This window comes from Conger conger, chromosome 3 (assembly GCF_963514075.1).
Source record: "Conger conger chromosome 3, fConCon1.1, whole genome shotgun sequence".
Classification (NCBI taxonomy): Eukaryota; Metazoa; Chordata; class Actinopteri; order Anguilliformes; family Congridae; genus Conger; species Conger conger.
This window is the reverse complement of record NC_083762.1, coordinates 68,423,268-68,448,699: the sequence shown is the minus strand read 5'-3', so window position 1 is coordinate 68,448,699 and position 25,432 is coordinate 68,423,268. Positions and strand designations below refer to the sequence as shown.

Genomic DNA, 25,432 nt, shown 5'->3' with positions numbered 1-25,432 from the left:
AAGCATTTGCAAATTTCACTTTCCTCCATAACTTTAAAACATTAACATTAAAACTGTCTGTGTGTTTAAAAAACTCATTCAATAATCTGGTACTGGCGGTTAACATGGGGCGGGCAGGAGGAGCAAGGGGGTGTGGGAAGGTGAGGGTGCTGGGCTGTTCAGGAATGCATTTGAATTATGGGTGGACACAAGCAAGGCCTGATGGGTAAAGGCAAACCATGAAAGGATGTGTTAGACGTGTGTGTGTGTGTGTGTGTGTGTGTGTGTGTGTGGTTCAGAGGCGTGTGCGTGTGCGTGTGTGTGTGTGGTTCAGAGGTGTGTGCGTGCGTGCGTGCGTGTGGTTCAGAGGTGTGTGTGTGCGTGCGTGTGTGTGTGTGTGTGTGTGTGTGTGTGTGTGTGTGTGTGCGTGTGTGCGCGTTTTATTCTGGAAAGACGTGTATGTTTGTAGAAGGATGTAGAACAGTAGTGTGCGTGTGTGTCTTTGTGTGGTGAGGGCCTACGTGCTGAATGCATTAATGCGCATGAGCCACGTTTGCACTTACAGTTGCCCTTTAAATCTCTTTGGTAATCCAGGCAAATCCCAACGAGCTGACCAATGGGGTGATCAACGCTGCCTTCATGCTGCTTTTCAAGGACTCCATCCGCCTCTTCGCCGCCTACAACGAGGGCGTCATCAACCTGCTGGGTAAACGCACAGCTTGCCGCCCTGCTGTCATTTCAGAATTTCATTTCTTTTCCAGCCCAAGTGAGGATTTGAGGAAGTGCTTCTCGAATTGCTGTTGAATTTTTCCATGTTCTGCATGCCACCACTTTCATGCACTTGCAACTCCGTGACCGATGATTACCCGCGTGTTTCTTGCCAAATTTCCTGAACCAAACTCGCACTGTATTCTTCCAAGTGCTTTAAGCATACGTCTAAATGTGTGTCTAAAGGGCTGTGAAATTATTAATGACTCGAGTACTGTCAAAGACCTGAGGAAATGCTTTGTGACGTGTAATGGGCATTTCTGGCTGGATACAGTTTTGACCTCCCAACTGAATGAGTTTCCCAGTCTTTCACAGAGTAGAGCTAAGCATGCGTGGATACTCATTAAAGCAGCGCTGCTCGACTCCATGTCCTAAGGGCTGCAGTGTCTTCATTACACCTGATTTCAGTAATTATTCTACTGTACCTGCTTGTTCCGACAATAATCTCATTAGTGAAATCGGGTGTAGCGCGCGGTTGAAGCGAAAGCCTGCGCACACTGCGGCCCGCTGGACGTGGAGTTCAGCAGCACTGCTTTAAAGTTGAAATTATAGTTGTCGATTGATTGTTGTTCTGTTTTTTTCGTTTTTTTTTTTTTCCCACCTCTTCCAGAGAAATATTTTGATATGAAGAAGAACCAGTGCAAAGACGCCCTGGACATTTATAAGAAATTTCTCTACAGGATGACCAAGTTGTCAGAGTTTCTGAAAGTGGCCGAGGTACAGTTTCTCCTTTTCTCTCGTACTGTGGAGGGGGGGGGGGGTCGGGTCAGGCTGGCGAAAGCCTCTTGAGACACTCTCGCCACGGCTTTGCACACGCTCCTTTAACGTGACCTTTCACCTCGTGAACGTGGCGCCTCGCACGGCTGGGCCCTGTGGGTGAAACCGCTCGCCCTCCGACGAGTAGCAACTTTATTGGGCAATGACATATGACCTCATTGAATAGAGGCTTTTACGCTTCTGCTAGGCATGTTGGGATAGCTGGCGTCATGAGGCTAGCCGGCGAAGCGACCGCTAAAGACGGGGAACCTGACACTATACCCAATCAGATTAAAGATCCGACATGCAAATTGTACTTGGGTAAATTGTTACCCTTTTTCAAATTTCTCTACTCCACAAGCGACCGGTTGTGGGAGGTGATGTGGCTTCACCCTGGTCACGTAGGACCGTGCTGACTCTTCCCTTCTGGGACCAGCCTGGCCCTGGCTGGTTCACCCAGACAGGCACCAGAACTGAACCCAGGGCTCACAAGCTGTTCTTTCACTTTAACCTCCGTACGTAGGGTTGCTTTATAATGTAGGCCTTCTATGGAGGAACATGGATGTGTGGGTCAGTGAGTTCCAGATTGTTGGAAGCGGAAGCAAAGGGGCGAAAGTGTTGAAAAAGGCTGCCTAACCCTCATAATGTACTGTTCTGTAGGGTTTCATTTTTACCCCAACAATGGACACCTGAGTCAACAGCTAGAGATCTCAATGAGATGCCAAGTAGTAGCATCAGGTGTGCCAAATTAGGCTTGAAATGAAAACCTTCAGGACAGTAGGTCTCCAGGTAGAGGGTTGGGCTGCCCTGGTGTTGAATATCACAGCTTGAATACATTTTTGAATGGCGCGATGGCGGTTGCCTTTGTGTATTTAATTGCTTTGTCAAATAAAGCAAAACAGAATTCTTTCTATTTCTAAATAAGCCAGAGAGCCAGAGAGATGAAACGAGTGAAGCTCAGTTTAGCAGGCAATTGCACAAACGAAAGTAGAGGAAAGTGTGGCCTGTTTGAAAATGCATTCAAAATTAAGACAGCTAGCTAGTAAATGACCTAACCAGCCTTGTGATAAACTGTGATAAGGAAGCTGTTCAGTTCTCAGCTGTAAGACTATAATTTCTGTTCTGCTAGTGTCATAACATTTATGTTAGGTCTAGTATTAACTTTACAGTCATTATGGAAGACAATTTTCTAATTGTATTCAAATCTAATTATGTGCTGCAGCCCCATTGTCTATCTGCTCAGAGAATTCCCGAGCTCACAGCATAATTCTGACTTCTTAGCCTTTGAAAAACTCTCACTGTCAGACACTGGCGCACAAATACCTCAACTCACAGTAACACTGGGACACTGTCACATCACCTGAACTTTCTGTGCCTACTTATTATCCAGATGAATCACGATAACGGTTACTTTAAAGTAATCTGGCCATTTTTTTATAGGCTTCTTGCGTTTTTGTCAGTTTTCACCGCGATAGATTTCAAATAAAATTCTGTTTATTTTCATGCATAGACAGATGAAGCGCCAGATAAAGCTCATTTTTAATTTGGAAAGATCCTCCTGAGACCCAGCAGAGCAAAGAAGTTTAAGTATTTTCATTTTTTAACATGATACAAGTGTCTGGTTGGGGAAAAACATTGCGCATTGAAAATATTTTCAGAAACATGATTTATTTTATTTTTATTGAATATCCCAGCGCAGTAGAATATATGGTTCTTGAGATTAAGACCAGAGGACCGTGTCCCTTACAGAGGACAAAAATGAATTGTAATGAATTGTTGGGTCTTAGGAGGATGTACGGTGGAGGTGCTTATAGAAAAGCACTGTTTGGGGAACGGCAGTGTCAGAGGAGGGGGGGGGGGGTCTGGGGGCAGCCCCTCCCCTCCTCCCATCAGCTCTGCCCAGCCCTCTGAGTCTCACAGACATGTGAGAGAAGGGACCTCTCTTCCAGCAGAAACATCCACTGGGGCCCTGTGTGAAAGGGGGATGAGGGAGGGAGGGAGGGAGGGAGAGAGAGAGGGAGGGAGGGGAGGGGAGAGGAGAGGGTAGGGTGCCTTCTTATCTCTGTTTTATAAACCCAACTGACTGCGAGTGGGTTCTATCTGCATCTTGCATGTGGTTTTTTTTTCTTCCCTTTTTTAATCCGATTGTGCAGAGTTTTTTTCCCCTGGAAGCGTCGCCGCGGCTAGCACGCCGCTGCTCTGCCCCGACCTGAACTCCTCTAATAGAGCCGGCCGGCCTCATCCAGGGAGCACCGCTGCACTCAGCCGGAGCCCTGCCAAACCCGCTTTACTGCCTTCAGACGGCGTTCCCCCCCCCCCCCCCCCCACAATAAACCCGCCTTCTCCCCTCTCTCCCTCTCTCTCACTTTCTCCTGCTCTTTCTCCCCCTCTCCCTCTCGCTCTGTGATGATGCTGTACACCTGTGCGACCTCCTCTCTTTCACGCTCCAGCGCTCCTCTGTTCGGAATCTCCGTTCACCTCGCCACCATCTTACCTGTCCGTCTGTGTGCGTTTTTGAAATCGCGCAGTTACTCCTTTGTTGATTTTATTGGGGTTTTTTATCGCTCGCGTTCTTTGTGCTGGGCTGGGAGAGGGGGAAGTCCGGCCCTCATCTGAATGGAAATGAGCCTCATTTTATGGGCTCTGCGCTGCGCGTTTGTCTCTTATATGTTTTTTTTTGGATGTCTGGATTTGTTGAACATTCTTTATTAAATGTTTATCACCTCTGTGGTTACATGAGTAGCATTACTCGCCTGTATCAGTCATTTGAACATTTAAGTGTGCATTTAAGTCCTGTGTGTGTGTGTGTGTGTGTGTGTGTGTGTGTGTGTGTGTGTGTGTGTGTGTGTGTGTGCCTGCAAGAATCCCCTTTTCTGTTTTTATGTTTTCCGTCACTGCATGGAGTAATCATTTTTGTTCTGTTTTTTTCTGTTCTCCCCCTTGTTGTGTTCTGTTTGTATGTTTGTTTGTTTGTATGTTTGTTTGTTTTGGGTTGTCTGTTTTGCCCATTTGTGTGACACAGCAAGTTGGGATTGATCAGGGTGACATCCCAGATCTCACGCAGGTCAGTGCACATTTCATCTGGATTTCTACCATGCGGCTTCATTCAGGAACGCCTTCATCCCCTACTCAACCCACTGCCTTCACCCCTTCTCGCTCTCCTTCCCTCTCTCCTTCCCCCTCACTCCCTCTCTCTCCCGCTCCCTCCTCCCTGTTTCTCCTGCTCCCTCTCTTCCTCCCTCTCTCCTCCCTGTTTCTCCTGCTCCCTCTCTTCCTCCCTCTCTCCTCCCTGTTTCTCCTTCTCCCTCTCTCCCTCCCTCTTTCCTCCCTCCTTGTCTCCTGTCTCCTTCTCCTTCTTATTCCCTCTCTCCTCCCTCTCCTCTTTCTCTCCCCTTTCTCTCTTCTCTTTCTCCCTCTCCCTCTTTCCCTCTCTCCTAAGCCACAGGAGTCAGGCTTCCTCAATGGCAGGCTTTATTTTGCTACTCCCCTATTTGAAATACATTTAGGCCAGCAAGCACAGAATTCTGTTTTAAATTCACAGATATCCTTCACTTTCTGAAGTACACCCACCCACACACACACACACACACACACACACACACACACACAATACACCCATTTGTACACCGGTATATGTTTAGTGTCTATAAAGTATGTGTAATTAATATATGCGTTTACATATACGATATTTACCATTAAATAATTGTTATTGCAATGGATTCATTATATTTTGACAAGAGCATGTCTTTAGTTTGGCACAAAGTGCTAAGTTAGAGATGAGGAAATGGATTCTCAGTATCCTGTGTTTCTCTGCAGAAACCTAAAGGATTGTACATTGTAGGTGGTTGGTCACGTACAGCCTGTGCCTGGCATGCCGTAGTTCAGATAGACCGCCCTCTTTAATCACCTCTATCCAGACTAACACGGACACGGGCTGCCTGCATAAGCATTTTAACCCGCATTCTCCACTCAAACCCTCGTGACTGGCGTAGGAAAACCATCAGGTTTTTAGCAGTTATTTATTGAGGTATTTTTTTTGCCGGGAGTGGAACCGTATCAGCAGTGTGACACAGCCGAGGGGACTCGAGTTGCTGGTTTCCTTCCTCCCTTTTCCCCCCCGTCAGAGAAAGGCAGACGCATCACAGGAGCTGGCCGATCGCTGTGATCTGTAGCGTTTAGCCGATGTATCCAGTCATCTGCTCCGCTTAACCGCCACAGGGAGAGCAGCTAGTGATTTATTTCCCTTTTCTTTTTCTTCACCACTTTTAGTCTTTCTGCTTCTTTTTACCTTTTTGAGAGTATTCTCAACAAAAAGCCAAACACAAAGAGATGTAAAGAACCTGAGAAATTCTTAACTGCAGTTTTACCTGCTTTGGCCTCCCCACGTTCTCATGATAGGGCTTGATGTGTGAGGCTGCCCAATTGGACACTCACTGACTGGCTGACCAGCTTTGAATCTGAGGGCATTTACTGGCATATGTATAGGGACAAACTGTACTGTACATCTGTACGGACGCTCAGTAAAGCTTAGAGAAAAGAAACGCAATAAAACAACACATTTTTTAGGTTAAGTCTTCTGGCAGCACTGAATCATAAAAATCAGAATGTTTCATCAAATAAATTGTAGAATGAATCAGTTTTGCAATCATGTTATTTTTAAAATTGAAGCTTGGTAGGCTTTTTGGGCCAACTTTGTATTGTTTTTTTAAAATTTATTTGGAGTGAAGTGAGAAGGAAGTGGAAGCCAAAAGCCAGCTGTTAATATTACTTGTTTGATGTGGACCCATATACACACTCCTGTGGATGGGCACCAGGAAAAGGCCTTTGGTTTGTGTCAGGATATGATGAGTTTGGGATTCTCCCTTCTGTCTGTACAACGCAGATCTTAACCAATCACACTGCAGGCCTGTGCACATGCTCAGTGAGATCCGAACCTGATGTGTGGGTGCGCATGTCAGACCCCCCTCTCCTTATCTCCACTTTCCTTTCCCCCCTCCTTCTTTTGGTTGTTTTCCCAGCAGCTTGTTGAGCTAATACTGCTGTACTCAAGGCATGTAACCACGCTTGTTTTGTGGAAAGGGGGGCGGGCGGTGGTGTGTGGAACACATTGTGTAACACCTACAGGGAGAGGGAACTAATGTGTGAGTTGGCCCCAGTCCTGTTGTGTGTGTTTTTCTGTGTATGTGTGGTTACTCGGCTGCATGGCGTCTCACCCTTACCCCTCTCCCCGTGCCCCCTACCCTTCCCGTCCCCCCACCCTGTGCCCCCCTATCCCCCCCACCCCGTGCCCAGGCTCCCAGCAGCCTCCTGGAAGCCCTGGAGCAGCACCTGGCCTCTCTGGAGGGTAAGAAGACCAAGGAGTTCTCTGCAGCCAGCAGGTAACTTACGGCACCGGAGAGCGCCCCCCCATCGCCAACCGCCGCTGCCGGGTTCAGCGCGCGTTAGCGTAGCGTGCTATTACAGAGCACTTTATGGCACATTAGCCCCCACTTCTCCTGCCAGCTCAGCGCAGCCGGCTGAAATAGAGGGCTGTGAATGCGTTAGCGCTAATGTTCTTATTACGGTCCTCTGTATATCGCCGCGCGTTCCAGGATTGCTATTTATTTCGCTGCGTTAAGAGTGCAGCTCAGCCCATTGCCCCGAGCCTCATTGTGAGTGAGCTGTTGCCGGGCTACAGTGGCTGTGATGTGTGTGTTTGGGTGTGAGCTCCCGTGCTGTTCTCCCCGCAGGGCCAGCACCCTGTCCAACGCCGTGTCCACGCTGTCCAACACGGGCATGTCCTTCAGCCGCATGGACGAGAAGGAGAAGCAGCAGGCTCTGGAGGAGGAGCAGGCCCGCCTTCAGTCCCTTAAGGTGGGAGTGACACACACACGCACACGCACTCACTCACGCACGCACACACACACGTACACACAGGTACATATACGCACAGGCACACTCATGTACAGTACACACACATACACTCACACACACGTACACACATGTACAGTACACACACACGTACACACATACACACATGCACATGTACAGTACACGCATACACACACACGTACACACAAACACACACACACAGGTACATAAACGTGCAGGCACACTCATGTACATGTACACACACAGATACTAAACCCACATGCACACACACACACACACACACAGGTACATAAACGTGCAGGCACACTCATGTACACATACACGCACAGATACTAAACACACAGGCACATGCACAGTACACACACCTGCACACACAGGCACATAAACACACCGGGGCACAAACGTACGCACACACACGCACTCATGCTCGCACGAAGGCGTACTTTGGCTGGATTGATTATACCCAATGACACAATCACCCTCTCTCAACCACTTCTGTCTGTCTTTTCTCCGAAATGCCTAAAAACAAAAACCCCAGTGCATTAAGAGTCGATTACATTGTCTCGTAAGATAAGAGAGAGGCAGTCCTTTTTTTTTTTTTTCTTCCTGTTCTCCTTTGTTTATCACTTTGTTTGAACACAGCGCAGGCGGCATGCCAAGGCCGGCTGATCGGCCACCCCCCGCTCGGCCGTTCTTAGCCAACGATTAAAGAAATGCGGCAGTATTTGTTCTAATAAGAAATCGAAGCCCGCGTCAACACGGGAGGCAGCGGGCGCCGTTTCACGCGGAGCCGTGCGTCGATGGGAACCGACCGCTCCTCCAACCCGTCGAGCGGCCCGGGCTCCTGTGGAACCGGAGCTTTTTGAAGCGGAACTTCAAACACGGAGCGGGTTTTCAGCTCCGGCGTTCACGATCCCGCTGTTTTTTTCTCGTGCGAACTGCCGCTGGGGGCCGACGAGACTCTCAGGTAGAGACGCAACCGGGATGTCCCTGTGCATGGAGAGCGACGTGTCCTGGCAGAGCCGGCAGACGTTCACCTCGCCTGCCCCTCTCCCCCGTCAATAATTACCCTCAGGAATTTGGGGGTGGGTTGGAGGGGGGTGTGACATCCATTCCAAACGGTCCTGTCGCTTGTCTGCTGGCTCTCTCGCCAGTACGGGACAGCCGGGCTCCTCTTGGCACGCTTTCTTGGTAAATGCTCTTTTGATAGATGTTTGTGTGCCTTGCAGATAGATGTGAGTTGGATTTGTTAGACAAGCTCATGAACGAGCTCAAGTGCAAACCTCCGCTGGATAAATAATGCACTCTGGCAGCACTTGGTCTGAAGTATTGTATTTGGTACACAGGAGACAGGGTAATGGGTCATCGGCGTTTTAGTTACTGGAATGCCTTCTGAGGGGAGGAGTAGATGTGATTGGTTCTCTCAGGCACCCAATCAAAAAAAAGGAGGCGGTTGAGTCAGTATTCAACAAGCCTTGACAGTTTAGTGAGCCTCTGGTTCCTTAAGGCAAACATTTCCCCATTGAAGTCCCCCCCCATTATCCTGGAGAAATTATACTATTTTGGACAGTACTTTTAAATGAAAAAAAATCTTCCAACTGAATTAATTACTCTCCACGGTCCTTTTTTTCTGAGCTCCGCAGAAGATTTTTACAACATAAAAAAAAAATCCTTTTCATCCCTTCCTGTTTATGGTACCCAGTACGCATGCACTGGTGCCAAAAAAACCCCGACAGTCAAACACGGCAGCGGATCCTGTGTCTCCGGTTCCTGTGTATCTCAATGGGCCAGACTCTGGAGGCTCTGGAGGCCCCTCCTCAGCGCTCTGTCTCCCTCTGCAGACGAAAGCCCCCCCCCCCCTTCCACCCACCCCTGGGAAAGTCTTTCTGAACCGCCAGCAAATGGTGTGAGCAAACAGAACCTAGCCTTGGCCCGGGCTTCTCGCAGGTGCTTGTCTGGGTGAATGAGTTCGTCTCCAGGGGGGGGGGAAAGCGAATGCAAACCTGCCTTTCTGCCGTTTCGTCCCGCAGGACCAGCGCTTGAAGGAGATCGGCATCCAGACGCCCTCGGCGTCCCCCAGTGCCCAGTCCGTGGGCAGCTCCAACAGCCACAGCGCTGGCATGGACCTCTTCGCCAACCCCTCCGTCCCCCCATCTGCCAACAGGTACCCCACTTTCACCTCATCTACCACCAGATACCCCACTGTTACCTACTGCACCGACAACTGCCCCGCTGTTACCTACTGCACCGACAACTGCCCCGCTGTTACCTACTGCACCGACAACTACCCCACTGTTACCTACTGCACCACCAGATACCCCACTGTTACCTACTGCACTGACAACTACCCCACTGTTACCTACTGCACCGACAACTGCCCCACTGTTACCTACTGCACCGACAACTACCCCACTGTTAACTACTGCACCGACAACTACCTCACTGTTACCTACTGCACCGACAGATACCCCACTTTTACCTCCTGCACCAACAACTACCCCACTTTTACCTACTGCACCGACAGGTACCCCACGTCTACCAACAGATAACTCACTTTCATCACTGTCTTAGGGGCTTTTTTGGACCATAAGAACACATCATCACATGAACAGACCATCTAGGCTTGTTATTTACCTCCAGAGCAGAGCAGGGATCTGTGTTGGGATCAGCTTCAGAACAACAGGAGTGTAAGGCGATGTTATGGCCCACCCCAGGGCAGATCACAACATAAACAATCCTGCTATTAAATAAAGAAAATAGCCAAACCCAGAACACCGGCCCCGTGCCACTAGGGGCAGCAGTATGATCACACAACAGCAGCAGTCAGCTTATGCCTTCAGGCGTGTGGACTGCTTGGCCAATCAATAATTTAAATGAATATCTTAAGTGATATCTCAGACCTCTGGGACAGGAGTTTTGATTCCCTCCACTAAAGAGTGTATCCAGCTGTGTGTTAGACCTGGAACTGAGTTCCCCAAGGGCCCTTTGCCTATAGTACATGAGCTGGCAAGTTCTACACATGAGATAGTTTTCCATCCAAATGTTTAGCAAATGTTGCAAATGTTGATTTCCAAAGAGTCGGCAAAATGAAATGCGAATCACTGCATGTGTCATTGTTCCACCGAAATGTTCTGAAGAGGGCACAACAGGATACAGGATATCATGTTAGGCATGTGACTTCGGTTCCCTTTACGTTATCGTTTATTGTGAAAATCTATTTCCACCACATCTCTTTATCGATGTCACTTTTTCCACTTTGCACAAGAATTTCCGACATTTCAGACTACTTGCAAGTTTACTTGCACTCAAATTCTAAATTTGCACGAAAACGGTTGTACGGAAATCCCGTTGTTGTCATTGCTTTGTGTATAAAAAAACCTTATTAAAAAAACTTTATCAGTGTAGGAGTTATATTCAACTCATTTTCACCAATAGCACCACGTGTTCCTTATTTGCTGTACTTTGTGTTATTAATCCCCTTTTACGAGTCCAAAACCCTCCATCAAATTCCACCTCATTGGACCCAGACTGACCCTTGCATCAGAGGCCAGCCCTTATGGATTTTAAAGCTGGGCCCTGGAATATTTTAACCGTCGTCTCAAACGCGCGTGCGATAGCCGGTTCGCGGCGGCACCGCAAAATATGCACGCTTCTGAAATGAAGCCGTCATCCTCGCCGAAGGCAATTTGGTATTCTGACTGTTAGACAGGCTCTGCATTTGCAAGTCAGCCTCGTCCTTCTGTTCGATTACACTCTTAGCCCAGATTTCTGCTTCGCCTAATTTGTCATTCGGGGAGGTACATGACAGGCGTGAGGCTGGGAGAATATCTCAGGCGATGGTGACGAGGCGATTTGTTTTCCGAGCCCTGCGGGAGGCTGCGATGGTGTGTGTCCGGGGCCGGTGCGAGCAGACTTATGGCTGCCGGATTTAGAATTCGTCACGACTGGACAACGCGCACAGCTGAACGTGTTACCCAGAACAAGGTCGGGGGCTGTCAGCCTGGCGGGCGGAGGGGCGGGAGGGGAGGGGGCGTGGGTGGGTTGGATGAGCAGTGGAGGGGGGTTGTGGGTCGGTCGGACGGTCCCTCTCTCTGCTCGGAAACCCACGTCGGACCGGGGGGCCGTTCTGTCACGGCGGGGAGTCAGTGACACCCTCATTTATTACAAACTACCCCTGAATTTCCTCTATCAGTTACTCTGACTGCACATTAGTCTCCAGCCAGCACCACGAACCGGACCTATGCGAATGACCTGTGCAGAATTTGAGTAGCGGATATTGGTGTGGATAAGCGGATGTCTGGCTGGCAGGCCTGGGCAGGCTGTGTGTTGACTGTGGCTCTCTCCCTCTCCTCCCCAGCGTGCCAAACCTCAGCAGCGACCTGTTTGACCTCCAGCCTGCCTTCGTCCCCGCGGTGCAGAGCACACCGTCCATATCCACCGCAGGCACCAGCGCCTGGGGAGGTGAGGCTCCTGCCCCACAGTACCCCCTCTGGCAGGGAGGGGAACCTTCAACACATTGGGCCAGTGCAGAATGACTCAAAACCCTGCTTACCTCAAAGCGATGGCTGTGCATTGTTTAGAGACAGAAGTAGAGCCAGAAAAATGACATTTTAAGTGATGTAATTTGATCTAAGGCATGAGCGTAGGCGGGATTTGTAGGTATAAATAAAGGCCTTAATTCTCCGGTGGCTCCCTGACCACAGAGGGATGGTCACTGGCTGGGTCTGAGGTAAAGCTCTCCGCTGACTGGTGGGGAGGGTTTAAATGGGGCCCTACAGGGGGCTTGTAGCAGAGCCGTTTCGTTGGCAGGATGGCAGAGTGGATTTGCGGGGGTCCCGTCTGCTTTGTTGCAGGCAAGCGCCCTCTACAGGCCAACATGGGACAGGCTCGGGATTTACGACAGCTACTCCCATACCGTGTGTGTGCGTGCATGTGTGAGCATGTGTGAGCATGTGTGTGTGTGTGTGTGTGTGTGTGTGTGTGTTTCTGTGTTTATGCATGTGTGCATGTCAGTCTGTATGTATGTGTGTGTGTGTGCATGCGTGTGCATATACGCGCAAGCATGTTTGTGTATGTGCGTGCGTGCACATACGTGTGTGTCTGTATGCGTGTGCGCGTACATGTGTTTGTATGTGGAGTATAACACACCGTTATGTGAGCTGAAACAGGAGGGAGCTCGTCAGTGTGTGTGTCACGCAGCGCGTGACTTGTTTGCAGTTGATGTGAAACGGTGTTGCCTGCTCTGTCCCCCAGGTCTGGAGACCCATCCTCCCAGCTCCGCTGCCTTGCCAGCGATGAATGTAGATTTCGATGCTGTTTTTGGGACTAAAGTTGCCAATAACGATGAGAAGCCTGCAGCAGCTGGTAAAAAAAACAGAAAACGGAGACAAATTAAGCCTAATAAGTCTCACCTCGCTTATTAAGTCCTTTGCCCAAAAATAAAGCGAAGCGCCCTTTTTGCGCCTCCTGGAGACGCCGTCCTGACCTAATTGGGCGTTCCGTTGCTGCTCTAAACTGTTACTACGGCTCTCTCTCTCTGGCTGCTGCGACTCCAGCTCGTTCTGCTTCTGCTGCTGTCTGTTTTCATTTAGCCTGAAATGTTTATTTAAAAAAAACACGGAATAAAAAACATTTTCCGCGCCCCCGTCGATTCTCAGGCCGGGCAATTTGCTGTTTTCGGGGAGCTGGAGCGCTGGCGCGGCCTCCTGTCAGAGGTGTCATATCTGAGCGGGCTGCCGTTCCTCGAGTGGCTTTTAACGGCCCGCAGCGTCTCCCATCTGTCAACCGCCCCCCTCCCCCCAACCCAGGCCCAAATTAACTCGCCTGTCGCCCGCTTCTTAACTCTTTTCTCTCGTCTCTCTTTCCTCCTGTCATCGCTCTCTCTGCTCCCCGGTGCCCACCCCTGCCCCCCCTCCCCCTCCTCTGTGCCCCCTGAACTGGTGAGTGTGCTTGTTTTTTTTAACTCTTCTTCATGTGTTCTCGCTGGCTCAGCAGGAAGCTGGAGTTTATGAATGCAGTCTGTGTCAGCAGCCCTGTCCAGCAGCCAGCCAGCTGCTGTTTCCTCACTAAATATTATTCCTTCCTCGCCCCGCTCTCGTTCCAGTGGGCTACCGGGGGCAGGGGGGGCGGGGGGGGCTGGGTGGGTAGCAGTTTTACGCGAGGCTCGACCCGTGTCCGTCCCGCCGGGGTTAACCCCCCTCCCCCGCGCGCGGAGCCTGCGGCGCCCTCTAGCGTAATTTGGCGGGAGGGGGGGCTGCCGCGCTCCATTAGCGGAATTAGCGCTGACGACAGGGGCAGCTCGCCCGACGCCGGCTCCATCTGGCCTGCTGGCTGCGAGACGGGGCCTGGCTGAACCGGCTGGCTGTGCCTAGCGCACGCGGACGCTCCACATCTGGGCCGCCGTTAGCTGCTCTGCGCGGTCTGGCCCCGCTCCCGAAAGACTGGCGGCCCCCTCTGCCAAAACACACACTTCTGAAGGGCACCTAGGATGTGTTGGTCCTTGATAAAAATACAAATAATAACCCTGCTGATGTTCCCCGTAGTTCCCTTTTTAACATCACAGGAAGTCGGGTGGTGATTGGATGTTCTGCCAGCGGTGAACCCAGAGTGATAATTACACCCACCTACCCATTTGGAGTGACTATAAAAACACCATGTATGGGTTTCAGTGGAAATGTACCAACAGTTGGTTAATAGAAAAAACACTGAGCAATCCTAGGTACCCTTCTTTTTCTAAGAATTGTGGGACATACCAACAATTCTTGCTTCTAATTGCTACTCTGTTACAGTAAGGACACATGCTGATTGGTTCGACGCCTTATTGTTTCTAGTTCAGTCGTTTAGTTGCTGGACTCTGCTTTAGCACAGTCTGTGGTTGACCTGGTGTGCCCTCTCCCCCTGCCCCAGGTTTCGATGTGCTAGGGGAAGTGCTGAAGCCCTCGGTGCCTGTGCAGAGCCAGCCTCCCCCCATGCCTGTGCACACGGGGGGCAAACTTGTGGCCAATGACCTGGACTCCTCCCTGGCCAACCTCGTAGGCAGTGAGTTCACTCCCCCAGTCCACTTCCCCCTCTCCCTTCATGCACACAGTATGCGGTTAACCCCTTGATGTAAGATGTAAAGCAAAGTTGTTGCCCAAGGCACCAGTGCAACACATTAAAAAATCTTGATCCACCGAGGTGCTTATTTCCCATCTGTGTAATTTTCTTTGATTGGCAACAGAAATTAGTGAGTGGGGTATAGCATCACAAATATGTGATTAGAATGTTGGAATTGCAATGTTCTAATGCTGATGTCACAGTCACTACTGGTAGTAGAAAGCAATGGAGTTCTAGAACACTGGTTTAGAATTTTGAATCCTCCTCGGGAAAGGGTTTAATTTAGTACACCTTCATCCTGAGCTCACAGTGTTTTCCCCTAAGTGAACAACAGGTTGCTTTCATCAGCCATCCCAAAGAAGATGACTGACACAACAGTGCCAAATTCATCTATATCATGGAAGACATAAGAAAAAAATATAAACAATGAAACCTAGTGTTACTAAACATCAACAATACGCATGCTTGCAAATGGTGTTTAGGAGAATAAACCGATAAAAATGAGGAACGTAATCATGGTCGTAATCATCATTAGTTGCATTAGATTATTGTCTTGATTGATGATGGTTGTTAGTCTGTTAATTTACTAATCTCATCGCAACGGTTTGTTACAGTGGTGTGGTTGGATCTGGTGTGGTTTACTTACTGTAGAGCTGTGGACAATCTGAATGGATCCATTAAAATGAGTAAAGAGAGATTAGCCCTGGATAATGCTAATGATGTGCTGTGTCCAGTTGTGCTCACACTGGGTTGTGTGTTCTGGCCTCATTGCTCTCTTTCTCTCTCTGTTGTCTCCCTCAGATCTGCAGTTTGGGGGAACACCAGCCAAAAAGTAAGTGTCTTCCCTGTGGAAGATGAGTGTGGAGTGTGTGCGTTTAGTGCAGAGGTGGGTCTGTTTCTGGTTTTCATGCCAACTTCTGGCCTTAATTATGTAATTATCCTGAACATTTACGCCATCTGGCATTTCTGCTGCATTTCCTGATGAACTTCTGAATCTTCTTGTGCTGATATATGAAACTTTTTACTGTGGTCTAATCTAATGTGGGCACCAGTGTTGGTGAATACAGTCAGTTCAGCCAGGGTAATTGTTGCCAACAAAAACCCGGGGTGTACCAGAAAAGACCAGAATTTGTAACCGTCTGTGGAGACATTGAAGTAGTGGACATTATTCCTTGCTGAAGCCTGCTCTTATTATTATTATTATTGTTTGGTTGGTTAAAAGGCCTCCTGGTTTGTGTGGTGTATTCTGGGAGTGGATATTATTAGTCACTGTTCTAAGCATTGTGTGGTTTGTCAATGGGCCTCCTGCTTTGCGTGGTGCATTTCGGTAGTGAACGTTGTTGCTGTAGCCTGTTCTTGGTGACGTTGTCTGGTGAGTTAATGGGCCTCTTGCTTTGCGTGCTGCATTTTGTTGTTCGGCGCGCCCACATTCAGGCCCGACATGCAGTGGACCCAGCCAGGGGAGAAGAAGCTGACCGGGGGCACTAACTGGCAGTCTAAGACCATGACCACCACGGCCTGGACCCCCGGCCCCATGGCCCCCGCACCCATGCCTGTGCCACACATGGTGAGAGCCACGCCTGTGCGTGTACAGACACAGACACACATACAGACACACATACAGACACACATACAGACACACATACAGACACACATACAGACACACATACAGACACACATACAGACACACATACAGACACACATACAGACACACATACAGACACACATACAGACACACACGCATACACATATACACACACACACACACACACACACACACATGTATATACATACACATATGGTCACATACACATACGCACAGACACATACACGTGCACACACACACATACACACACACATACATACCCGCACACTCACTCAGTCGCACATGCACGCACACACAACCACATCCGTGCACACCAACACACACACTCACATATACACTCGCCTGATCTCCCTCCTGCAGCGACAGGGCCAGCTCCAGGTCATAGTCTGTAATGTAAAGCACAATAGCACAGTAGAGCTGACTGCCGTTGGCCTTCATGCCAACCTCCTATTTATTCCCTTTCCCTCAGCACCTCGTTTCACCCATTTCAAGGACAATTTTCGCTAACCGCTTCTTAATTAGAATGCAAGCTGCGTGGTTTAGTCTATTATCCGTACCTGATGGAAATATCTGCCTAGGAGCCAAACTAAGGGAGCGTTTCAAAGTCCGCCTCTACAGCAGTCTGTAGGACGTGGCCGTGTTGCTTCTCATGTTCCCCCCCGTCCTTTGACTGAATTCGCAGGGCTGTTTCTGGGTTGTTGTTTCTCTTGGGCAGCCGCAGCAGGCCCTGAGAACTGACCTTGTGGCTCCTGCTCTGTGCGCGCGGGGCAGTTTTTCGCCTGCACCGGCTCGTTCCGTCACTAACCCCCGGCTTCCTCTCTTTCTCGCTGCGTTGCCCTTTGCTCAACTTCCTGTGCGGTTGTCACTTACCCATCCTGTGTGTGTTTTTTTCTGATTTCTTCACCTCCCCTGTTGTTCTCTCTTTCTCTCTCTCTCTGTCTCTGTCTCTCCCTCCTTTTTTTGCCTAACCCTGCAGAATGGAATGTTCTATACTGGTTATGTAAGTACTTTTGTTAAGAAAGCATTCTATTACGATCCCGAGAACTGTCGAGTGTAACCCGACCCAATGTCAACATTCCTGTTTGGCGTGTCTAAGATTTCCATGTGACTGTAGCTGTTTGATGGCGCCCTGCCGCGTGCCGCTAGGCTAAGTGGACTTTAAACGGGCCCCACACGGCGGACGCAGGGTGTCAGTCCGTGTCTATTTGTGCATGTTTGAGTGTGTGTGTACCGCTGATGTCGCCCCATTGTCCCACCTTCAGTCTTACCTGGCTGCTCTCCTCACCCAGGGCTTACAGAGGCATGGCTTTGCCGACCTGCCTACCTGCCTCCAGGTTCTCAAGCTTATGGGAATGCCTTGGGCAGAGGAACCTACTGTGGGCAGCAGTTATACAAAGATAACCTCAATTATTGAAATGAGGATTCTTTTCTCCTACTGAATCCTTCCTAAATAGACTTTTTTGATGGTGTATTGCCGTCTTGAGTGGGGCTTGAGTGGGTATGTGCTGTGGTCAGTAGGCAGTGGGCTTCTTGAAGAAGGTCCTCTTCGTCCTCCTCTTGCTCACTGTTCTCTCTCCATGTCGCCCAGGCTCCTGCTCCGATGGCTTTTCCCATAACGACACCTCAAGTGCCTGTGTATGGAATGGTGAGCATCAATTCTGACCTCCGACCTCTGACCTCTAGCCTTTCAACTTCTCTCCCCTCTAAGAAACGCAGGTGTAAATGTGCATGTAGTCCTGCAGTATGATACTGTAGTACATCAGAATCATAGCAGAAATATGTATTTCGCTGCAATTAACATGCACTGAATAATAATAATAATAATAATAATCCCCACCATCATCATTCATCCATTCCTTTACTTTCATAATTATTTTATTAATAGCAACAAATTGTATTCATATAGCTAATTTAATCTTATGAACTCAAAAGTGCTTCACAGTGAAGTGAAGTGCCCCAGTGTGCAGTACCTGGATGAGCAGCTGTCGTTCTCACCGAGCTGTTCCTCTGGGCCCCTCAGGTTCCGCCTCAGATGGGGCAGATGGGCGGAGTCCCGATGATGGCACCGCAGCCAATGATGTACAACCAGCCTGTTCTCAGACCCTCCAACCCCTTCGCCCCCATCCCCGGAGCTCAGGTACCCCGTCCACCCCAAATCCAGCTCCTCACCTCCTCCTTTTTAGACCTCACTAATTTTTACAGGCCACTGACACTTTTGAATAAAGTGTCTGGTTTCAGTTGTATTCAAAACAGGGGTATTTAATATTTTTTGGTTGGCAACCTTGCATATGGAAAGCTGTTGGTGATATGTCCCTTTTTTAGACATCAAAAGTTTTAAATGGGCTTTAATTGTGTTACCACTGTTTTACCAGTTCTTTGCACTGGGGAAAATAAATCAGCTTTATTTGTAAGCATATGGTAATTGATAGTGAAATGCTTTGGATTATGGATGCAATGCATCAAGTGTTCAAGCTATGTTGAAGAAGTTCATATCCATTTGATATGAAAAAATGTATTAAGAAAATTATACACGGGTTACCTTCATCAGCATAACCACCTCCGCACTGATTGTTCGTTTACTCTAATGGGCGTTTACTGTAGTAATGGGTGTTTTCAGTGTTATCAGTTTACCGTCCAGCTTTCTGTGAAGGCTTTAGCGTGTACTGTGTGTATGTGGTGCTTGGGGACAGAGGTGCAGGGAGTCCAGGTGAGCCCGTTGCAGGAGGTGAAAGGGGAGGTGAAAGCACGGGCCCCCAGGGGAGGCGCATGGCTGTGCTGTGCCCATGCATCAGGGTAATGACCCGCACACGGCAGATTTATAAGTGTTTGGTAGCCCCAGCGTAGCGCTTCACTTTCTCCCAGACCGGCCCCGGGTGCTTTTAGAGCTCTCGGGTCACCACGGCGTCCGTCGGCTCGTGTTGCCCCGGACGACCGCGCGTTGCCCCGGACGACCACGCGTTGCCCCGGACGACCGCGCGTCCCGCTCGCGCTCCGTACGCGGGCCCCCCCGGGCGAGGGTCCGGCCGGAGGAGGCGTTTCGATTTCGGTTTTAATGGACCTATATTGGGCGGTGTAATGTACAGTGCTGAAATGCACGCTGCGTCGAAGACAACATCAATAATTAATGTGGAGACGCAATAAAAATGACTAAATGAGGTGACAGAGGAGCTGTTGGGTCGGCCCATGGAGTCGATTAGGGACGTGGCTTTCGTAAGAAGTACCAGATGGGTGCAGCGATCTCACAGTGAGAAGCTGGGGTCAGTTCCGCCCCCCCTGGGAGATTCTATTGCCAATCAGAGAGTTTAGAATTACCGGGCAGCAGATAGTATCTGGAGATAGCTTTTCAATTGTGATATAAGTGACTTGACCATGAAATGGTTGATGGTGTTAGATGGAGTGGTTTGAGTATCTCCGAAACTACTGATCTCCTGGTTTTTTCACGCACAACAGAGCTTACAGAGAATGTAGAGCTTACAGAGAATGCTGCAAAGCAACATTGAGAAAACATTGAGTGAGCTGCAGTTCTGTGGCCGGAAATGCCTTGTTAATGAGGGGGGTCAGATGTTTTAAGCTGACAGGAAGACAACAGTTACTCAAATAACCATGCGTTACAACAGTGGTAAGCAGAAGAGCACCTCTGAACACCCAACACATTGAACCTTGAAGTAGATGGACTGCAGCGGCAGTAGACCTATAAGTCCAAAATCCCAAAGTCCCAATAAGAACCTAATGAAGTGGTCACTTGTGCGTAATATTCAACATTTTTGTTGTATATAATATTGAAGATTGAATGTGTTTATTCTGTTGTGTAAAAAAAAAAAAAAAAAAAAAAAGATAATTGACCTGTGCCTTTGCTGTGTTTGTCATTTCAGATGCAGTTCATGTAGTAACCAACAAGGGACTAGAACACCCGACGCCATGGCAAAAACCAACTAGAAGGAGCAAAGAAGGCAAAGAAGAGACGGCAAGACTTGAATACACCAAATACAGGGAGGGAAAGAGAGTAGGAGAGAGGGAAAGAGAGAAGGAGACTGGCTCACACTTGTGTCTGAAACAGCCCCTCTCCCACACGCCCAGCTCCAGTCACACGTTTTTTTTATTTATTTATCTGTAGGAAAGAGTTATTAAGGTAAAAGTTCAGATAAGGGGCAGGATGGGTTAGTCTGGTCAACACTGAGTAGTATATAAAAAAGTTTGTGGTAATATTCTCTCCTGGTTTTGTGTTGTGGTGTTGGGTCATTAGGTCTGGTTCCTGTGGATGAATCTGTTACAGTGGTATATAGGTGCTTTTGGGGAGGTAGAGAAGGTGTATCAGTGCCAAACACTCTTAGTCGGGCCTGCCAGAGACCAGCCTGCTCTCCGTGAAGGTCCTATCCCGTCAGGATCCAGTTTTGGCCGGTTTGGACGGCCTGTTTTAAAACCTTTGGTATTTTCTGTCCCACATCCAGACTATGGAATCGATTCTGAAAGTGAAAAGCAAATGTTAATGTTTTTTTTTGGGTCAATTGCAGTAGGGGAAAGGGCTATCAAGAGTAGGTACACCGTTACCTCAAAAGCACTTGAGCTAGGCTATGCTAACCTCATTCGGCAGGTCTCTGAGGCCGTTTAGTTATGAAAAAGTTTTCAATGCGGAATTAAAGAAGTGTTCTGGCAGAGGTGTTTCTTCATGTTACTGAGGCAGTCACTTCTAGGGCTTGCCCCTAAAAAAAAAAAAAAAAAAAAAAATTATAATAATTTTTTTTTTCCCGGTTCCAATTGTCCTTCCTCACAGGACGGGGCGGGGCCCTTTGCTGCGGCTCGTGTGATTGGTTAAGAGCGGCTGTTTCAGACAAATGTCAGAGCGCTCGCAGTCCGAGGTCATCGTGAAGACTCCTCCTCTTTCTTTGCTCGCGGTCTGAAAACGAGACTCCAAAAAAAATGATGTCATTTCCTTTTTCGTGCTCTGTTGTAGCTTGTAAATAATGTTCTTCCTACATGCCTAGAACATGGAACCCCTCGCCCCTGTGCCTGCCCCCCTGCCCTTACCCCTCCCTGTCTTTTTTTTTTTTTAAGGTTCCCTTAGTTCACCTTTCCTTACTAAATTAGCGTTTTCTACCAGATTTCGTTGTTTATTGGTTCTTCGGGAAGGATTTGTTTTGCCAAAGCCTTTACAGCGTAGAGTCTCTCCCCCTCTGGGAAGCTGAGGAGAAGTTCTGAATTGGTCAGATTTCTTTCCCCCCCCCTCCTGGTTTTTTGAGCTTGTATAAACAATTATTGTCACCTGTACAAAACCTGGTTTGGCAAACATTAACCAGCTCACGATTGTTTTCCCCCGGTTTGCATATCACCGTAACCGATTTAACCGCCATTTTGGTGTCTGGATACAGGGCTCTGATTATTCCCTCAGTAGCTTTTGGAATAAGGAGACTTTTTATTTTTTTGTTTATTTTTATTTTTTGCTTCCCCCATTCCTTCTTGATGAGACTGGATAGGGAGGGGGGTATCTTTTGCACACTCACTGAGGTGATTTTTCTGAAATGTAACAGTCACCCCATCACTGTGTAAAGAGAGGGAGGGGGGCGCTTGTTATATTGCCGTGTTGTTTTTGGAGGGTGGGAGGGGGTCATTTGGGGTACAGGTGGGCCAGGGGTTGGGTAATGGTCTGTGTGTGATGGTGGGTTTTCATGTTGTTGTTGTTGATGTCTAAGAGACATTCTAGATTGTGTGTGTGACATCATATCTGTTGTACAGCATTTAGCACAAAAATTGAAAAACATCAAGGTAGTGAAATAAGTCAAGTAAATGATGTAACAAAAACTGCACAAAACTTAATGCCAATAGCTGGAATGTTGTGGGTGAGGGGGCAGAGATTTATTTTAGGTAATATAATGGCCCTAAAGCTTTTTTTTTTATTTTTATTTTTTTATTTTTTGCTTTAAGAGTTGAATTAAGAAATGACTATCCTGTGGGTTGAAAGTAAGACCAGTAGAATACAAAAAACAGGGTAACCCCCCCGCCCCCCCGCCCTCTGAGGGAGGTGTCCCGGCAGTTTCCTCCTCACACTCATGGCCAATCTTAGCTAACGGTGAGTAGTCCTGTGCTGTAACGTGTCTGACCTGTCCGTCTGTCCGGTAGATAGTTCCACTCCAGCCCGATTGGCTACTCAGGACCATTCTGTTCCGTGATTGGCGTGGCTCTCCAACCTTGGGAGCCGTTCAGATCACTTTGTGTATTTCCTGCCAAACTTTTACCACCATGAATGTGTCTGCTATTATGAATCTTGTTCTAAACAGGAAATGAGATCAGTTCTGTCGTGTTCACTCTTGTGGTCCACTTAATGTGTCGGTGTATACGCCCTTGGTAGATGATAAAAGATTCACACAGAAAAGATTTTTATTTTTTATTTATTATAATTTTTTTGTTGGCTTTGGCAGAGGGTGAGTTAAGGTGTTTGTGGACAGTTCTAGCACTTCACCAGGGGAAAAGGCTAAGAGCTACTACAGAGGAATGCCCAGGATGGGAAGATTTCACGTAGGTTTTCCACAAAGCTCCTCTATAAAGTACGTAAACTGCAATCAGATTTTGGGGTGTTAAACACAGAGGTTGATTAGCACAGCTTTTCGCACCTTTTATTCCCGATTGGTCCCTTTTTATATATATAGTCAGTCTTTTGCATGGATTCCAGTGCTACTGTTGTGGAGGAACTCGGTGTTCGGTGAAAACGGAGGAGGGAGGGGGGGGGGGGGGGGGGTTGGCGCGAGAGACCAGGAAAGAGTCATGGCTTGGAAACTCCTTTCTCTGGCTGCATGGTATGTGTTGTGTTGTTTCCCCTTTAAAAAAGCATGAGCTTGAATGTTGTGACGTTAAAAGTTGATCAAGTGCGTGGGGCGGTCGTCCTTTTCTCGGGGTGACGATGTACTGAAATGAAAAGACTGCCAAGATGTAGAGGTGAGTCTCAGAAGAACAGCTAGGCCAAGCATGGTAGTCTTTGTCCTTATGCAAGTAGTTGCCATTTTGTGAGAGGTTTTCTGACTGGGCGGTTATTGTCCACTTTATCAAACTCTGCACACTGATGTCACTCCTGCCACCAGATCTGTAATATACACATCCATAGTGCAGTACACGCACCTAACATACCGAGGTGAAGCCACGCCAGTGTTTCCAAAGATCACATCTGTCCTCATCTTGGTCGCAGGAGCTTGTTCCCATACACGCCTCTCTGGCGCCCTCTGTTGGTGAGTGCGTGTCCTCCACGTCCGCCAGTCGTCTGGGTTTTTCTGTTCTAGCCTGTTACTTGTTGCTGAACTTCTAGCCTGAATTATTTTTATTTTTTTTTCCGCTGCGAGACCTTGGCTGCCATCGGGCAGCGGGTGCTGACCTGGTTCAGTTTGTAATGTGACGTTTTTCTCGAGCCAGTTGGAAGACCTGTACTTGAATGCATGGGGATGTGAATCGTGCACAACTGTGCCCTGCCTCTCTGTCATCAGGGATCATGAGAATGAGAATGGAATTGTTTGTTGGGGCACTCATTTTGTAAGTGTTTTTGTCAAATTGTATGCACATTTTTATTTTTATTTGCAACAGTTTTCTTCCGTTGCCTTGCATATTCACTTTGTATCCATACTCTTCAATTGCGTTGTTTTATCTTTTATTTTATGGACGTGAGATATATTTGCATTATATATATATATATGCACATGCGCAGACACGTGTATATATACACACACACACACACACACTCACACACACTCACACACACTCACACACACACACACACACACACACACACACACACACACACACACACACACACAAACACGCACGGATGCATACATATATGCACAGACTCACATACTGCAAAAACATTTATTTGTATTTCACAGAAGGGCGAGGAAGACTTCTGCTTGGTTCAGTTCATCTTTGATGCCAAATTATTTCCTCTGTTTGCAGTGATGTAAAGTCAGACCCAGACCGTCCAAAGGTTTATTTTTTTCCCTTTTGTACATTTTTTTATTTATAAAACCAGAATATCAGGACTTAAATTAGCATAACAGAAACATTACAGAAAATCATGGGCTTTTATTTTCTATGCATAAATATTTCATACGGGGTCACATACAGTTTTGTTTTTTGGAGAAAACTATAAATAAAGTCATTTGCCGTTCCTAAATTGTATGTTGTTTGTGCTTCTTTGGCTGCTGTCCATTGGTTTCGACACAACTATCCTTTGAAAGTGTGAAGGACAATGTGTTGGCAGCAGGATGTGACATCACAGCAGGGACTGTGGGAGATGTAGTCCTAAGTGGGACATGAGTCTTGACATGATGAACTGTTTGAACTTGCATTACATACTCATCCTTAGTCTGTAGATAAAGACTGTCCACGATTCTCCCCAAAGACTAGTTACATTTACATGGAGCCTTTTATTCCATGATGAATCAGATTTAATTTAATTAAATTTATTCCATGATTAAAGAGCCCAACCGGAACAAAAATGCCTCGTGTACCCACTCAATCAGAACAAACAGTGCTATTCCATTTGAAATGTTATTTGGTTTAAAAGGGGTGGTGTGAACTTTTGACAGGAGAGCATATGCCATGTTAATGCTTAAAGCGACTACTTTGGATGAAATGCTAATTCTGCACGCATTCATTTGGAACCTTCCATCGGAACAAATGTATTGGGAGTGAAGAGCTATCTATACTCTTTTCTTTTTTTACTAGGCTGAACATTTCAGATTACTTTCTTCACTGTCCTGCCCTTCACTGTGGATCCAACAAGATGGTCTCCTCATCATTAATCCCCAGTAACCCCCAAAGAAAATTACCTGCTTTTTTCACTATGTCTTAGGTTTGAAGGCTTAAGGGATACTGACCGTTACAGAACAGGTTAATTCAAGTCATTCATTGGCAAAGAAATCCACACACCTTGTTCTCACGGCCTTTATAGGCCACTGATTCGAAAGGAAACCCGCCGACACTGCGGCCCTCTGGGAGTTCAGTTAGACACTCCTGCTGTAGTTTGCTGTACAGTGTGGAAACACTCCTGCGGCTCACTGGGAATTATCAAGAAGTTTTTACGACGCAAAATAGTCATACCGTTTTTTTAGTCTAAAGAGATAAAGGAATGCTTCTGCGCTATGACCCTGATCTGGGGGACGGTGGGCTCGCCTGCGCTGGAGGAACCGACTCCTGTCCCGAGGTGTCTGCTGCGGTTTCTTGCTCCCGACGCTCTGCTTCCTGCTCTACACGCTCTCCTTCCTGCTCCACACGCTCCCCTTCCATCTCCTGACGCTCTCCTTCCTGCTCCAGACGCTCTCCTTCCATCTCCAGACGCTCTCCTTCCTGCTCCACACACTCCTTCCATCTCCTGACGCT

At 48.0% G+C, this 25,432-nt stretch overlaps 1 protein-coding gene across 2 annotated transcripts in view; it reads left to right on the top strand.

The window, feature by feature from the left end:
- si:ch211-200p22.4 (phosphatidylinositol-binding clathrin assembly protein) overlaps nt 1–21,166 on the top strand; it is a 40,466-nt gene extending 19,300 nt beyond the window's left edge. The window contains exons 6-19 of one of the 2 annotated variants that reach the window (XM_061233559.1): nt 574–685; nt 1,358–1,464; nt 4,526–4,567; nt 6,796–6,881; nt 7,233–7,356; nt 9,405–9,538; nt 11,732–11,835; nt 12,628–12,738; nt 14,281–14,412; nt 15,271–15,301; nt 15,877–16,036; nt 17,664–17,720; nt 18,096–18,212; nt 19,948–21,166. In XM_061233559.1, the coding sequence (XP_061089543.1) occupies nt 574–685; nt 1,358–1,464; nt 4,526–4,567; nt 6,796–6,881; nt 7,233–7,356; nt 9,405–9,538; nt 11,732–11,835; nt 12,628–12,738; nt 14,281–14,412; nt 15,271–15,301; nt 15,877–16,036; nt 17,664–17,720; nt 18,096–18,212; nt 19,948–19,962 (1,332 nt within the window). In that variant the 3' untranslated portion in view covers nt 19,963–21,166. The remainder of the gene's footprint in view (nt 1–573; nt 686–1,357; nt 1,465–4,525; nt 4,568–6,795; nt 6,882–7,232; nt 7,357–9,404; nt 9,539–11,731; nt 11,836–12,627; nt 12,739–14,280; nt 14,413–15,270; nt 15,302–15,876; nt 16,037–17,663; nt 17,721–18,095; nt 18,213–19,947) is intronic. The other variant, XM_061233560.1, reaches the window with a different exon arrangement.
- Nucleotides 21,167–25,432: the final 4,266 nt, after the last annotated feature.